The 13,413-nt window shown below is 51.5% G+C and overlaps 1 protein-coding gene across 1 annotated transcript; it reads left to right on the forward strand.

The window, feature by feature from the left end:
* Window positions 1–212: 212 nt before the first annotated feature.
* On the forward strand, window positions 213–12,597 carry LOC149347962 (uncharacterized). The gene is made up of 3 exons (XM_089541659.1): window positions 213–359; window positions 8,280–10,230; window positions 12,306–12,597. The coding sequence occupies exons 1-3, from the start codon at window positions 347–349 to the stop codon at window positions 12,595–12,597; spliced, it is 2,256 nt and encodes a 751-aa protein (XP_089397785.1). The 5' UTR covers window positions 213–346.
* Window positions 12,598–13,413: the final 816 nt, after the last annotated feature.

A 13,413-nucleotide genomic window follows, 5' to 3' on the forward strand; every position in this document is an offset into this window, starting at 1 on the left:
TATTATCTTGGCTCAAAGGAGGCTCGACAACGCTGACGCACGCCCAATGAAAGCAAAAAAGAGAAAAAAGGCAAAACGTAGATGCACGTGCGAAACTTGCACGTGCATAGAATGCACGAACTGGCAACAGCCATTCAGAAGCTGACGCGTCTGAGGACTAGCATCGGTTGGTTCTTCGCCCCGGTACGCTGCACGTAGGAAGGTTCCCGCTCTGTCAGTGCACCTACAGGCGGGAGAACGGGAACTCCGTTCCTGGGCCCACTGTTCAAGGCGACCAGGACATCTGCTTCAAGACTGGACGACTACTGCTTCTTCCTACAGCCATTGCGCTGAGAAAGCGGCTACGATGGATGATGCAGGTGGGTGTAATATGTACAGTCTTCGCCTAAAGTAGCCGGGCAACGGCGGTTTGTTCCTTAGCCGCGTAGCGAAGCACTTTTGGCAGCCCTCAAGCTCTCAATCCGTGTAAAGTGAGGTGAGCCCTTGTCCTCACATTTTGACACCTTTCGGCCTTTAGGGGTGCCGTAGAGGCTCCGTTATATGATTTAGAAGAAAAAATCTCTTGCTCGGTTACCTTTGGCAAAGGAGGGTACAGTGCCGGCGCGTCGCTCAGATAGTAGGCAGAAATTGGCCGATGTAGTCACACGAACTGCAGTCGGAGTTCCCGTGTTCGAACCCGGCCGCTTACAGCCGATTTGCGTAGTTAATCAAATGCGTAGTTAGGTGTGCTAGCACTGTTTACCCCTGTTATCCTTTGCTAACCGACCCAAACTGCAAGCTCACGGAGAGAGAGAGGGAGAGAGTAGTCTGCTTGCACGAAACAAATGTCATACTCCCCAGTCTGGTTGGTTTATGGGGTTTCACGTCCCAAAGCGACTCAGGCTATGAGGGACGCCGTAGTGAAGGGCTCCGGATACTCCCCAGTCTAATCTGATGAGAAGATAATGGCAGATATGCTAAGTGGCCTCTACAAAGCAGTGTGTTGTTCAAATGCGTAGTTAGGTGCGCCAGCACTGTTTACGCCTGTTATACTTTGATAACCGACCCAAACTGTACCCAAACTGCAAGCTCACGGAGAGAGAGAGAGCAAGCAGTCGGCTAGCACGAAGCAAATGTCATACTCCCCAGTCTAATCTGATGGGAAGATATTGGCAAATATGCTAAATGGCCTCTACAAAGCAGTGTAGACCCTGGCTCGACCAGCCATGCCGCCCCCTCATGTATCACTAGATCCCTACTTTCCCTTCCAGGCCCGTGTACTGCGCGATGTCAGCGCACGTTAAAGAACCCCAGGTGGTCGAAATTTCCGGAGCCCTTCACTACGGCGTCCCTCATAGCCTGAGTTGCTTTCGGACTTCAAATCCCCACAAACTTTATAAAAGCCCAATTCCGCAACAGACGCCCTTGAGCCTCCCTTTCTAAATAAACAGCTCATTCATTCATTCATTTATTCATTAGCGGGTAAAATTAAAATTGTTTTTCAGGAAAAGAAGTGACGCAGTAACTGTCTCACATATCTCAGTGGACACCCGAACCGCGCCGTAAGGAAAGGGAGGAAGGTGGGAGTTAAAGAAGAAAGGAAGAAGGATGTGACGTAATGGAGGTCTCCGGAGTTAATTCGACCACTTGGGAATCTCTAAAGTGAACTGACATCGCACAGCACACGGGCGCCTTTTGCTTTTCGCCTCCGTCGAAACGCGGTCGGGTTCGATTCCGGAAACTCCGGCTCAGCAGACCTCTCGGTTTCGAGAAAAGGAGGCGTATAGCTTCTTCACTTGTCGGTGGACGCCTCAAGCGCGCCACGAACTCAGACTATAAGAGAGATACCAAGCTTTTTGTCGGCGTTCTCGCGGGCTTGAGGAAGTTAATTAACGGAGAAAGTTAACTAGCTGAGCGCCTTTCCTTTTTTTCAAAACCGAGAGAGGTTTCAGACCGCATGGCACAGGCTTCGGACTGGTAAATTGGTACATTAGTTTCTTAGTTTTTGAAGAAAGGAAATGGCCCAGTATCTTACTCACATATCTCGGCGGACACCTGAACCGCGCCGTAAGGGAAGGGAGGAAGGTGGGAGTGAAAGACGAAAGAGAGAAAGAGGTGCCTGCCATCGGCGAAATCCGTGATTGCGGCTAGAAGTGCTACGCACGAAAGACAATTCCATATTCTCGAGTGGGCTTCTTCCCCAGTCGATTGCGGCATTGTAATGCTTGCTTTTAGTGATTATTGGATCGTTCTGCTCAGTGGCGCCGGCGATGGCCGCTTCCATTGCATTTGCTTTAGGAGAGAGACGAGAGTTATTCCAGAAACCTCCACTACGGCACCTATTTCTCTTTTCCTTCTTTCACTCCCACCTTCCTCCCTTTCCTTACGACGCGGCTCAGTTGTCCGCCGGGACATGTGAGACAGATACTGCGCCTTTTACTTTCCTCAAAAAACTAATTTACCGATTTAGAGGTGGTGGTGGTGGTGGTGAAAACATTTAATTATAGGCAGAGGTGTTGGGGGCCGTGACCTGAAGGGTAACGCCCTTACAACCACTAGGTGGGATGCCTAGTCAGGCACACCATTGGCGTTTGCCGCAGCCCGGGCGCGCTGCGTTAAGGGCCTTTGGGCCTCGAGGGTGCAGCAACCGGACAGGGTCGCCTGCCAGTCCTCTCGGGTGAGGTTCGGGATAGGGGGTAGGGATGGGTTTTGCTGGCAGGCCCACACCATGTGGTAGGTGTCAGACACCTCCCCACAGTGTGAGCACCGCCCGTCGAATTTAGGATCGAAATGCTGTAGAATTGCCGGGCACAACATCGTGTTGGTGAGCAGGCGCAGGAGTACCCGCTCGTTGACCTTCCCCAGCCCTTTGAATGGGGTGGGAAGAGTTTGGTGCGTGGATTTGTAATAATCGCACATTTCTTTAAAAGTGTAAATCGGATTGAAATCCAAGTCCTGGTCGGCGTCGGGTCCCGTGGGAAATGCCCGGAGAGAGAGCGCGCGGGCGGCGGCGTCGGCTGCCTCATTTCCGTGGACGCCTTGGTGACCTGGAGCCCAAACGATAGATCGGTGCGCGGGATCCGAGTCTCGGCTACAATTTTGGTAAATGCTTTAAGCTAGGGGAGTAACCCACCCTTGCGTGACGTTTCGACAAGCCCCTCGTGAGTCGGTGATTATGTATTTGGAGGAGGTGTCAGAAGCTGCCAAAGCGATGGCAACCTCTTCTGCGTGAATTGCTGACTGGGCCTTGAAAGTAAGGGCATCTACTGTTTTACCCTCGCGGACGACCGCGGCCGTGTACCATCCCCTGGAGCCCGGGCCGTACGCGTCCACGTAGAAGACTCCTGGTTTGCTCCGAAAATGGCGGTCCAAGGCTTCCGCCCGCGCCAGGCGCCTGCCATTATGATCCTCTTTGTACATATTGGTGGGGAGAGGCCGCACGTGGAGGGCGCGTCTCCAGTGTACGGGAAGGCGGCATCTCTCCTCTGTGAATTGAGTGTGCTGAATGTGAAGTCGGGCTAAAAGCGGCGACCCGACCCTGTCTTTGTGAGACGAGTGTATTGGTTGTTGAGGTGGGCCGCACGCATTGGCAATACGCAGCGTACAGTAATTTCTGCACTGGAGATTTCTTTCCAACAGCATTGTCGTAAGACATCGCCGACCGAGCGGAGAAAACGACTTTGAAAAGAACTCATTTTGCAACATCAGCCGCGACCTCCTAGCACGAGGCATATAGAGACACGTTGTCCACAGGCGACTTGCGGTTTGGGTCTGTGTGGCGGGGCCAAACTCAGCGCACCACGATACGGGACCTCTTGCTTCGATCGCCGGGTGCCTAGTTTTCAGCTTCAGCTGAGTTATAGGGCAAACCATCAAAAAGAGAAAAATAAATTGAATCAATATCCATGACTGGGAGTCGAACCCTCGGCTGCGCGAACAGGTCTCGTTTAAGGACCGCTCAGCGAGATCACTAGCCTATCGCCGCAGCCAAGACGCCTCGTGTTAGACTGCACCACACTGTCGCGCAGTGCATTGTAGAGCGTCGTCTTCATCAACTTCCATCTGCTCCATCCCGCGGCACTGCCTGCTCACCGTCGTCTTCTACGTAGCACAAATCCGTGCTTTCGCTCCTATTCGAATGTAGTAAACATTCTCTGTTGTTTTCTCCCCTCTTCTCGCATAATCAATTTCTTCTTTCACCCGCTGACGTGGGCCGTTCCGCTCCTGAGCACGACGATGCCGATGGAACCCCGGGCGCTGGGGCAGCGTTTCGGTGGAAGCAAAAAAGAGCAAAACGCTGAGGCAGAGTATGTGTATCGAGCGTTAGCAATATCGAACGAATATTGCGTCATTAGCCATCTCCGCTATATTTAGCACAAATCGTTCGTTAAATCCAGATATCTACTTTTTTTATTCCAACGTATACAGCGCCAGCAGATGGATATGTCGTCAGTTCGAATCGCGTTCGGAGGGGGTGGGTGCTGTACGACGAATGGTTGCATATTATTACGAAAGTATGAAAAGGCATACAGTTGAAGATGCATATGTCGTCAGTTCGAATAGCGTTCGGGGGGGGGGGGGGGGGGGGTGCTGTACGACGAATGGTTGCATAAGTTTTATGCGAAGCATATTAACGTAGGTTTCGGGCCTTCGCGCGACGCCCGGCGGTGGCCACCATTGACCTTCAAGTGACCTTCAAGTAGGTCACGTGACATGACGTCACGTGATGACGTCACACCAGCTGCAGATGGGGCCTCATATCGCGCCATCGGTCGCCTCCCGGCGGTGGCCACCATTGACCTTGAAGTGAGATCACATGATGTGACGTCACGTGATGACGTAACACCGGCTGCAGATGGGGCCTCATATCGCGCCGTCGGACGTCGCCCGGCGGAGGCCTCCACGCTTCGGTTCGCGCCGTCGCGCGCGACGCGGCGGCGGCGCCACCATCGCTGCATCACGTGATATGTGACGTCACACCAGGGATGAGGCGGCGCGCGCCCGCCGTCGCGTCAGTCTCTGTGCCCGCAACCGCGCCAGCGTCTTTACGCCGGGCGTGTATGCAGTGAAGATGCCTCCAAACGCTAAGGACATGCTTCGCATCCACTGGGCTTAACCTTGATAAGCCTCCAATTTTTATTACGAAAGTCTGAAAAGGCATACATAGAGTTGAAGATGCATATGTCGTCAGTGTTCGAATCACGTTCGTAGGGGGAGGGTGCTGTACGACGAATGGTTGCATAAGTTTTATTACGAAAATATGAAAAGGCATACAGTTGAAGATGCATATGTCGTCAGTTCGAATCGCGTTCGGGGGGGGGGGGGAGGTGCTGTACGACGAATGGTTGCATAAGTTTTATTACGAAAGTCTTTTTGAAAAGACATACATACAGTTGAAGATGCATATGTCGTCAGTTCGAATCGGGTTACGAATGGTTGCATAAGTTTTATTACGAAAATCTGAAAAGCCATACAACTGAAGATGTATATGTCGTCAGTTAGAATCGCGTTCACAAGTAGCTTTACTTGACCAGCACACGTAAGCTATATGCAACGAGAAATCATATGACACCACCCAAAACGCTGTACGACGAACGCTTTTGCGTTTCAATTTTGGTACGAATGTCGGGAAAATTGGCACCACGTCGATGTCGCCCAGTAGTGAGTACAAGCGAACGACATGTATAAGATTGTCTGAAGTGGCGGTGCTCGGCTTGCTGTGCGCGTCATACGGCCGCTTTATGACGTCACTGATTGCTAGTTACTTTTCGAGAAAAGCCACCAGCGTGTGTGTGTTCGCAGAAAATTGGTTTCTGCAGCGTAAGCTACACTGGCCGCGGTTGTGTAGTTTTGCGTGGCTCCTGGAGAGCCGTGCTGCGCATGCGCGAGGAGCAGTGACGTCACACGGTGCACAGCTGGCGTGCCTCGCCGCGCGCGCTCGCATCCTTTCCTTAAAACTTAAATGATCGGAGTGTAGAACGTTGACAAAGCCAACGCCAATGAACGCCGACGGCCTGTGGCATCAGCTCCGCGTTTCTGGCACAACCTTGTCAATGCCTGCAGCCTACACCTGTCTCTCATCACCCCACGTACCTATAAGCACGATTCAGGCGTCCACTGACCCAGAAAGCCATTATGCACACTTCCTTTCCTTAAAAATCGGGGTGTAAAACGGTGTCAACGCCAGCGCCAATGAACACAACGAACGCCAACGGCCTATGGCTTCAATTGGTAAACTGGCTTTTGAGGAAAGGAAATGGCGCAGTATCTGTCTCGCATATCTCGGCGGACACCTGAACCGCGCCGTAAGTGAAGGGAGGAAGGTAGGAGAGAAAGAAGAAAGAGAGAAAGAGGTGCCGTAGTGGAGGTCTCTGGAATAATTTCGACCATATGGGGATCTTTACATGCACTGACATCACACAGCACACGGGCAATGGGTTCAGCGTGGCGTTTCTGGCACACTGTTGTCAATGCCGACGCATGCAGCGCACACCTGTCACTACCGCCACTTAGCTTAAAGCACGGTTGAGGTGTCCACTGTCCCAAGAGGGCGGTTATGCGCCTTCCTTCTGAACCGCGCCGTAAGGGGAAGTGATAAAGGAGGGAGTGAAAAAAAATTCGCTGTGGCTTAGCTTGGTTAAGCCCGGTAATTGCGAAAGCAATATCCCTACCTACGCCATGGTTCAGCTGGTAGTGTAGCTGGTGGTGGTGCTTGTGGTTAGACTTGTGGAGATGCATCTGTTATACAATCCAATCCAATCCAGTGCAATCCAATCCATTGTAACCTAATGTAATCTAATCTAATCTATTCTAATCCAATCCAGTCCAGTACAATCCAGTCCAGTCAGGCCGCCGTTCATGTGCACCGCCGTCGCACACGAACGGCGCGAGATCGCGAAGCAATGTTAAGCCGCTGGTGGTTGGCATTCTAGCGACGTGAGTCGAGCCTAATCTCTTCAGCGTAACGCCACAATCGCGCTCCTAGCGGAGAGCGCAGGAGTTAGGCGCCGGTGGTGGCACCGCCGCGGCTTGCGACGGCGCGAGTCGGTCGCCCTTCTCTTCGGCGTGACGTCACAACACCTGTTGCGCTCCTAGCGGAGAGCGCAGGCGTTAGACGCCGGTAGTGGCACCTCCGCGGCTTGCGACGGCGCGAGTCGGTCGCCTTTCTCTACAGCGTGATTTCACACATGACGTCGCACAGAGGTCAACTAAAGGTCAATGGTGGCACCGCCGCGCCACGGCAAAGGCTGAAAGTGCAAGTAGTAAAGCTTTCGCTTTAAAAAGCAAGAAAGAGATGCCACAGTGGAGGTGTCGGGAATAATTTCGACCACCTGAGGATCTTTAACGTGCACTGATATCGCACAGCACACGGGCAATGGCTTCAGCGTGACGTTTCTGGCACACTGTTGTCAATGCCGACGCATGCAGCGCACACCTGTCACTACCGCCACTTAGCACGGTTGAGGTGTCCACTGTCCCAAGAGGGCAGTTATGCGCCTTCCTTCTGAACCGCGCCGTAAGGGGAAGTGATAAAGGAGGGAGTGAAAGAAAAAAGCAAGAAAGAGATGCCACAGTGGAGGTGTCCGGAATAATTTAGACCACCTGAGGATATTTAACGTGCACTGATATCGCACACCACACGGGCGCCTTTTGCGTTTCGCCTCCATTGAAACGCGGCCGCCGCGGTCGGGCTCGAACCCGGGTGCTCCAGCTCGGTTGCCGAGCGCCCTAACCACTGAGCCACCGCGGCGGGTTAATCTGAAGTTTTAACAAATTTCATTTCAGGGTAGCTTGCGACTTTGTAGGCGAATGAGGAATTTCGTTCTCACACCCACACGGTCGCCACCGAACGCAATTTTGTTCTCCCAGCCTCGGACTGCCGCTGGTCGTGCGCCGTAAAGCCTGTTTCACATGCAAGCGAATATGCTAGCGAATCCTGCCGCCCCGACGGAAAACCCTGTTTTGAGTCGTCTCTGCGATGAGCGGCGAGGTTCCAACATGCTGGAAATTTTCGCAGCGACGCGCCGCTCAATCGCTCAGTCGCTTGCATGTGAACCAGCCTTAACGCTATCTCCTTAGAAGCGATCGCCAACTTGCCACTGTATGTCAGCCCTGTCTTCCTTGACAGACCTCAGACGATTTTGCCAGAAAGCGCTATCTGTTGCCAATAAAGACCGACTGCCAGCAAGTCAGAAATACCATGTAATTTTTTCACGCAATGTCTCCTTAAGAGCATCAGCTATATAGTTGATATTGAGAAACATACCACAGTATTATGTCGTCATATTTCCTCCTTGCAGATGAAATGGAGGCCAGCGGAAGCGCCAGAAGTGCCAGCCAATCGCCTGTACCAACAGTTCCTCTATTACTGTACCGACTGCCCTTGGCAAACCTAGATGGCACCACCGGCTTCCTCTTGGCAAACCTAGAGGGAACCATCCGCTTCTTCTCAGAAGAACCTATTTACCATACACAGCACTGCACCGCGACTGAGAACACAGCCTGCCACATCATCCACCACCTTTCTGCGTGGAACGAAATACTTTTCCAGGTGGCGATGGAAGTGCGTGAAGATCCGGGAATAGGCGCTGGGTTAACCATTCAGAGCATAAGATCTGGCTGCCCGCACTACGAGCAGGAGATTCAAGTAGACACGGCGTTCACGCTCCTGCACTTCCTGATCAAGAGCCACCGCTGTGTAAAAGCGCTTGACCTCAGGGTGAAAACACTCAGCACCCGCCATGCCCTTCTCTGCGATGCCCTCCATGGCAACGACCACATCGAGAGTATCAAGCTCGAAGATTGCACCGGCGAAAACCTTGTGTATCCTAGCTTCTTTCCAATACTGGCAACCTTGAAGAACCTCAAGACATTTGAATGTCCGTCTAACGAAACAGGGGAACTTTGTTTAGAAGCGCTCACTGCATTTCTGCGGACGACAAGGACCTTGGAGACTCTTGGTATTCCCAGTGTACGCGAGAAAGGCATGAAGCCAACAGAGTTCTTGACTGCGCTCAGTGCATATCCTTCACTGAAGCACCTTTCCCTGCATTTAGATATTTTGGACCGCGTTCCCCTTGAATGCTGCGTTGCGTTTTCGAAGTATCTAACCAATACCAGCACGCTGTTAACCCTTTCTTTCACAGCGGAGTGTAAGCTTAATACCGGTCCAAGGAAGGTGATTTTGAGAAGTCTTTGTGGGAACAAAAGCATTCTGAAATTGAAAATGGAAAGTGTTACTCACTACGAAGAGGCCGTAGAAATCATAGCCGCGCTTTTCGCCCAAAATAATACCTTGCGCAGCTTCTACCTTTCTCCTCGGCCTTTCCGGTTTCTCCGCACCGGATTTTGTGAGAGCTGGATTAAAGCTCTCTCGGAAAACGATACCTTAGAAGAACTGACTCTGCCTTCTGGTATTTGGAGTCCACATCAGTGGAGGGTGTTTTTTGGCATGCTTTCGACGAAGCAGAGCCTGAGAAGCGTACGCATAGGCTGGACAAACATGGCAACGACAACACACCTCCGCGAACTTTACAATGCGCTTCGTGAAAGTGGGGCAGAAGACAAGGTTACCTTTAGTCCGTGCATCGAACCCTACTGTTTTCGCGGTGACTTTACTGCTTTGCGGTGTAAGAGCTTCGTCGGTATCTACGCGTCTTCCAGTGACGACGACGGCATAGGGGCGACACAACTTGAGAGACTGGTGCTCGAACTCACGCCGCTGAGTCACGTGACACTACTGTTCCTCGAGATGTCACCACTCTGTTCAAACAAAGAGTTTTCTTCTGCCTTCGCCTCCTACATAGAAGCAACGACAACTTTGAAGAAGCTGCGTTTCGAATTTCACCCCGACGCTCGCCCTGATGAAGACATACACGCATTCTGGAAGGCCATAACTCAGGCTTTGTCGAGAAACATGAGCATCGTAGAACTGGGGATAGGGCCGAACTGCATGGACAGAAAAGTCATGGAAGATCTGTGCGCAGTTGTCCGACGCAGTGAAAAGATCAGAGTGTTTTACGATTGCTTTTGGGGCAGGAGCAATGTGCGCTTTTGGAGAGGAAGCTGGGCGCCGTCGGTCGCCTTCCTGCAGTCATTGTCGACGGATATCGCTAGCAACTACAGCCTCGTTCGCGTGTCATGTTACGTGCCCTTAGACCCGCACGTCTTTGATGTCTTCGACACGGTGCGGCGCAACTGCAGCTTTGTGGCACGCGCATCTCACTTCCGGCTGGCACCTGACCTCGAAAGGTGAGTATCAGTGATGCAAGGAGTCTGCAGATTCTTTTCGCCGGTCGTACGTAGAAATAATGCGCTAAACATTACGCTCGCCTTGATCATCACTTTCGTAATTGTTTTTTTTTCTTTGACGGCTTCATGTGATGCTTTTTGAGCAGAACGTAGCACCGAACCATTATGAATTTACTTATTAAAGAAGCTTTAAAATGGTCGCTGTGTGTGCCTGTCACGCTCGAAATTATCTGCGGTTCAACCCGATCGAACCTAGTAAGACGAGCGAAAGCTCTGTTAAGGTACGCCCGCGAAGGTAAGCACACGCCACACGCTTTTATATAGCAAACCGTGCGTCAAGCGGTTTCTGACACTTGCGAGAGTGCTGTCGGCTACCCATACGCTGCTGCGACGACGAGCAGCGAGTCACGTGATTCGGTAGTTGCGAGGTGAGCGAGCGCCGTCTGCTCAACGCGCACAGCTGTGGCAGGGCGCGGCGAGTCACGCGGCATAACGTCAGAGCCAGGCCTCTGCTCCTCCTGGTTTGAAGGTCAAATTTCATAGCCACATGACCTTCAGCTTTGTACGGGAGGAGTAGAACTTTCGCTCTAAAAATTTTTCAGAGAAAAGTTTCTCGATAAATGTCTCGAAGATAACGTTGCAGTGAAGTCTAGTGGGTAGATTTTTTTCCTCTCATTGTGAGCTTAAGTTCTCACGTTACGGAGGATAGTAGAACAAATGCAGGTCTCGACATAGAGAACGACTGTACGGAGGCGGAAGGCAAAATATCTGAGTGAAGCTATCAGATAAGACTGCCCACTTGACGCTAGCTCTCGAACGAAATAAAGGTGCAATAGCGCTGTTGGGGAACCACTTTCGACTCTGTTCTTTTTCTTCCCTCAAAATTGTCACTCGAGAGGTACATTATTCGCTTTTCTACCCGTCTAGCTTGCTATGGGCTTGACGCACTAATGTCCAGGCGATAGCTTGCGCAATTATAACTCTCATCATCGTTAAGGGCCCTCAGAGAACATGGCGGACGCTGGAGGTAATAGTGGTCGCAGAAGAATGATAGGATGTAGCAGAGGCTTTGCAAGAATTGCTACTCCTCCTGGCTATTTGCAAGTGTCGGCACAGATGAAATTTCTTGAACGACATATACAGGGTGAGGAAAGTAATTTATACCACGAAGCCAAAGCTTGTGTCCTTTATTGTGAGGAGAAATACTTGGTTTTTAAACAGCGCTGATAAGATAGGATGAGCGCTGGGGTCTCGAAATGGGGAGAGAGCTCCTTGCGAGGCAGCTCTTTCGTTTGCTTGTATCATGGTCCGATGATAAGAGATGCGGCGCTTACCCCTCCCGACGTCGATTCACTGCTTGCTGCTAAAGCAAAAGTGTACTCAATTGTACTACACACGAAAAAGAGGAAACAGAGAGGTAATCTTCAGTAAGAGCCCTGAGGTACCCTCAATCACCTTTGTCACGGAAACTAAGTTGCCAAAATGTTTGAATCATCCCATGTATGCCGCATGCAATTTGCGGTAAAGGTAGTCACCGCCTGTTTATGGCCAATCCCTCTTGTGGATATGTACCATTTTATGAAGCCAGCAGCAACAACAACGACTCAACAGTAATGCACCATTCATCTTATGTTGTACTCACAGCACTTAACATCCTGTCGTAGATATGTTAACGATTTTAAGTAAAGGCAAAGCACCGGGTTAATTGGCAAGATACAGCAGAGGCCTTTGACCTGCAGTGGGCGCCGCTTGGCTGACGATTGATTTTACAGGACGCCTTGTCAACCAGAAGGCGAGCCTTTTTAAACTCAAAACCCATCTTAGGCCAGATCAAGGATAGAGGCATCCCCTTCCTCTTTCCGCGTTGTGCTCGTAACGTAACCTAGCCAAATCTAATAGATAAACAAGGAACCACAATGTTCCGCGGCTTGGCACGTCGTCTGGAAGAGAAAAAAGGTTAAGGTTTACGGTATCAATTGATACCCCTTCAGATACGGTTAGGCGAGGCACTGATCATTATGCTGATTTGAGAACTGTGTTGCTCCTTATGCCCCGGACGGTCTGCCTTTCTACAGGGTCACTGCAGGAGCCCTGGAGCAGGTCTGGCGGCATCGCGCGTTGCTGGAGGAGTTGGCCGACGTCTTGTCCATGCCCGTGGAGGAAGCGACGACAGCGGTTAGGGCATCACTCAGGACCTTCGAGGACATGAATGCTTTCATGCGACTGGCGGGCGTCGTTCGCGTCAGCGTCGAGTGCTACCCCAGTCAAGACGGGCGTGCGCAACTTGACGACCTCAACGACCTCTGCTGGATGACGCTGAGGAGCTACCTTATGCTCGACGACGTGGTCACGTCGGCTACGCAATGAGACCTCTTTCAGTAAATCATGAGTGTCCCGCTAAAGCTGTTATCTACTTCTTTACTATATTGTACTCGCGGTGAGCAGTTTTTTTCTGACCGATATAGAAAAGCCCGAGATATCATCCTCATAAATTCTAGCTGAGGCCGACTAAGCTCGGTACGCCTTTCGCGTAATCTCTGCCTATTTCCCTTTCTGCGTGTGGGGCGCGGCGTGTTATACAGCGCCACCTACACTTCAAAATGTGTGGTTTTTTTCTGCCCGGGTCTACCCACATCGTCCTGATGCAAATAAAGGCGACTTGTCTCAGAAGCCCAGGTGCTCAAAATTTCCGGAGCCCTTGACTACGGCGTCCCTCATAGCCTGAGTCGCTTCGGGACGTTAAACCCCAAAAAACCATTAAACCAATCAGATACACTCGGCATCTATACATTGATGTTGCTCTATCTAGCGACCAAGCTTACGCAGAGCGTCTACGCAGGGGCCTACACGTGCCACCTTACTTCCAGTGCCCCCTCCAACACACAGGTATCAAACCAGCTGGATTCTCTGGGAATTTTCATACCGGCACACATGACAGACTTCATCTCTCTCCCTCGCGCTATACACACCGCGCTTATCCTGAAACCCCTTGCTAAGAATGTCCACCCTGGATACCATCAATCCCGCCGAGTCGCGCGAGCCAAAGCTCTCCATAAAGAATATGGCACTTCAGAGGATGTGCGCTGGGTGGACGCCGCGTGTGGTCCAGACCGTTCAGTAGCTGTGGCTTCAGTAGCAGCCCCCCCATTTACCCATTTCATAGACCCTCCTTGTACCCCGGAA

Source organism: Amblyomma mixtum, chromosome 4 (genome assembly GCF_055824585.1).
Source record: "Amblyomma mixtum isolate Tamu chromosome 4, ASM5582458v1, whole genome shotgun sequence".
NCBI lineage: Eukaryota > Metazoa > Arthropoda > Arachnida > Ixodida > Ixodidae > Amblyomma > Amblyomma mixtum.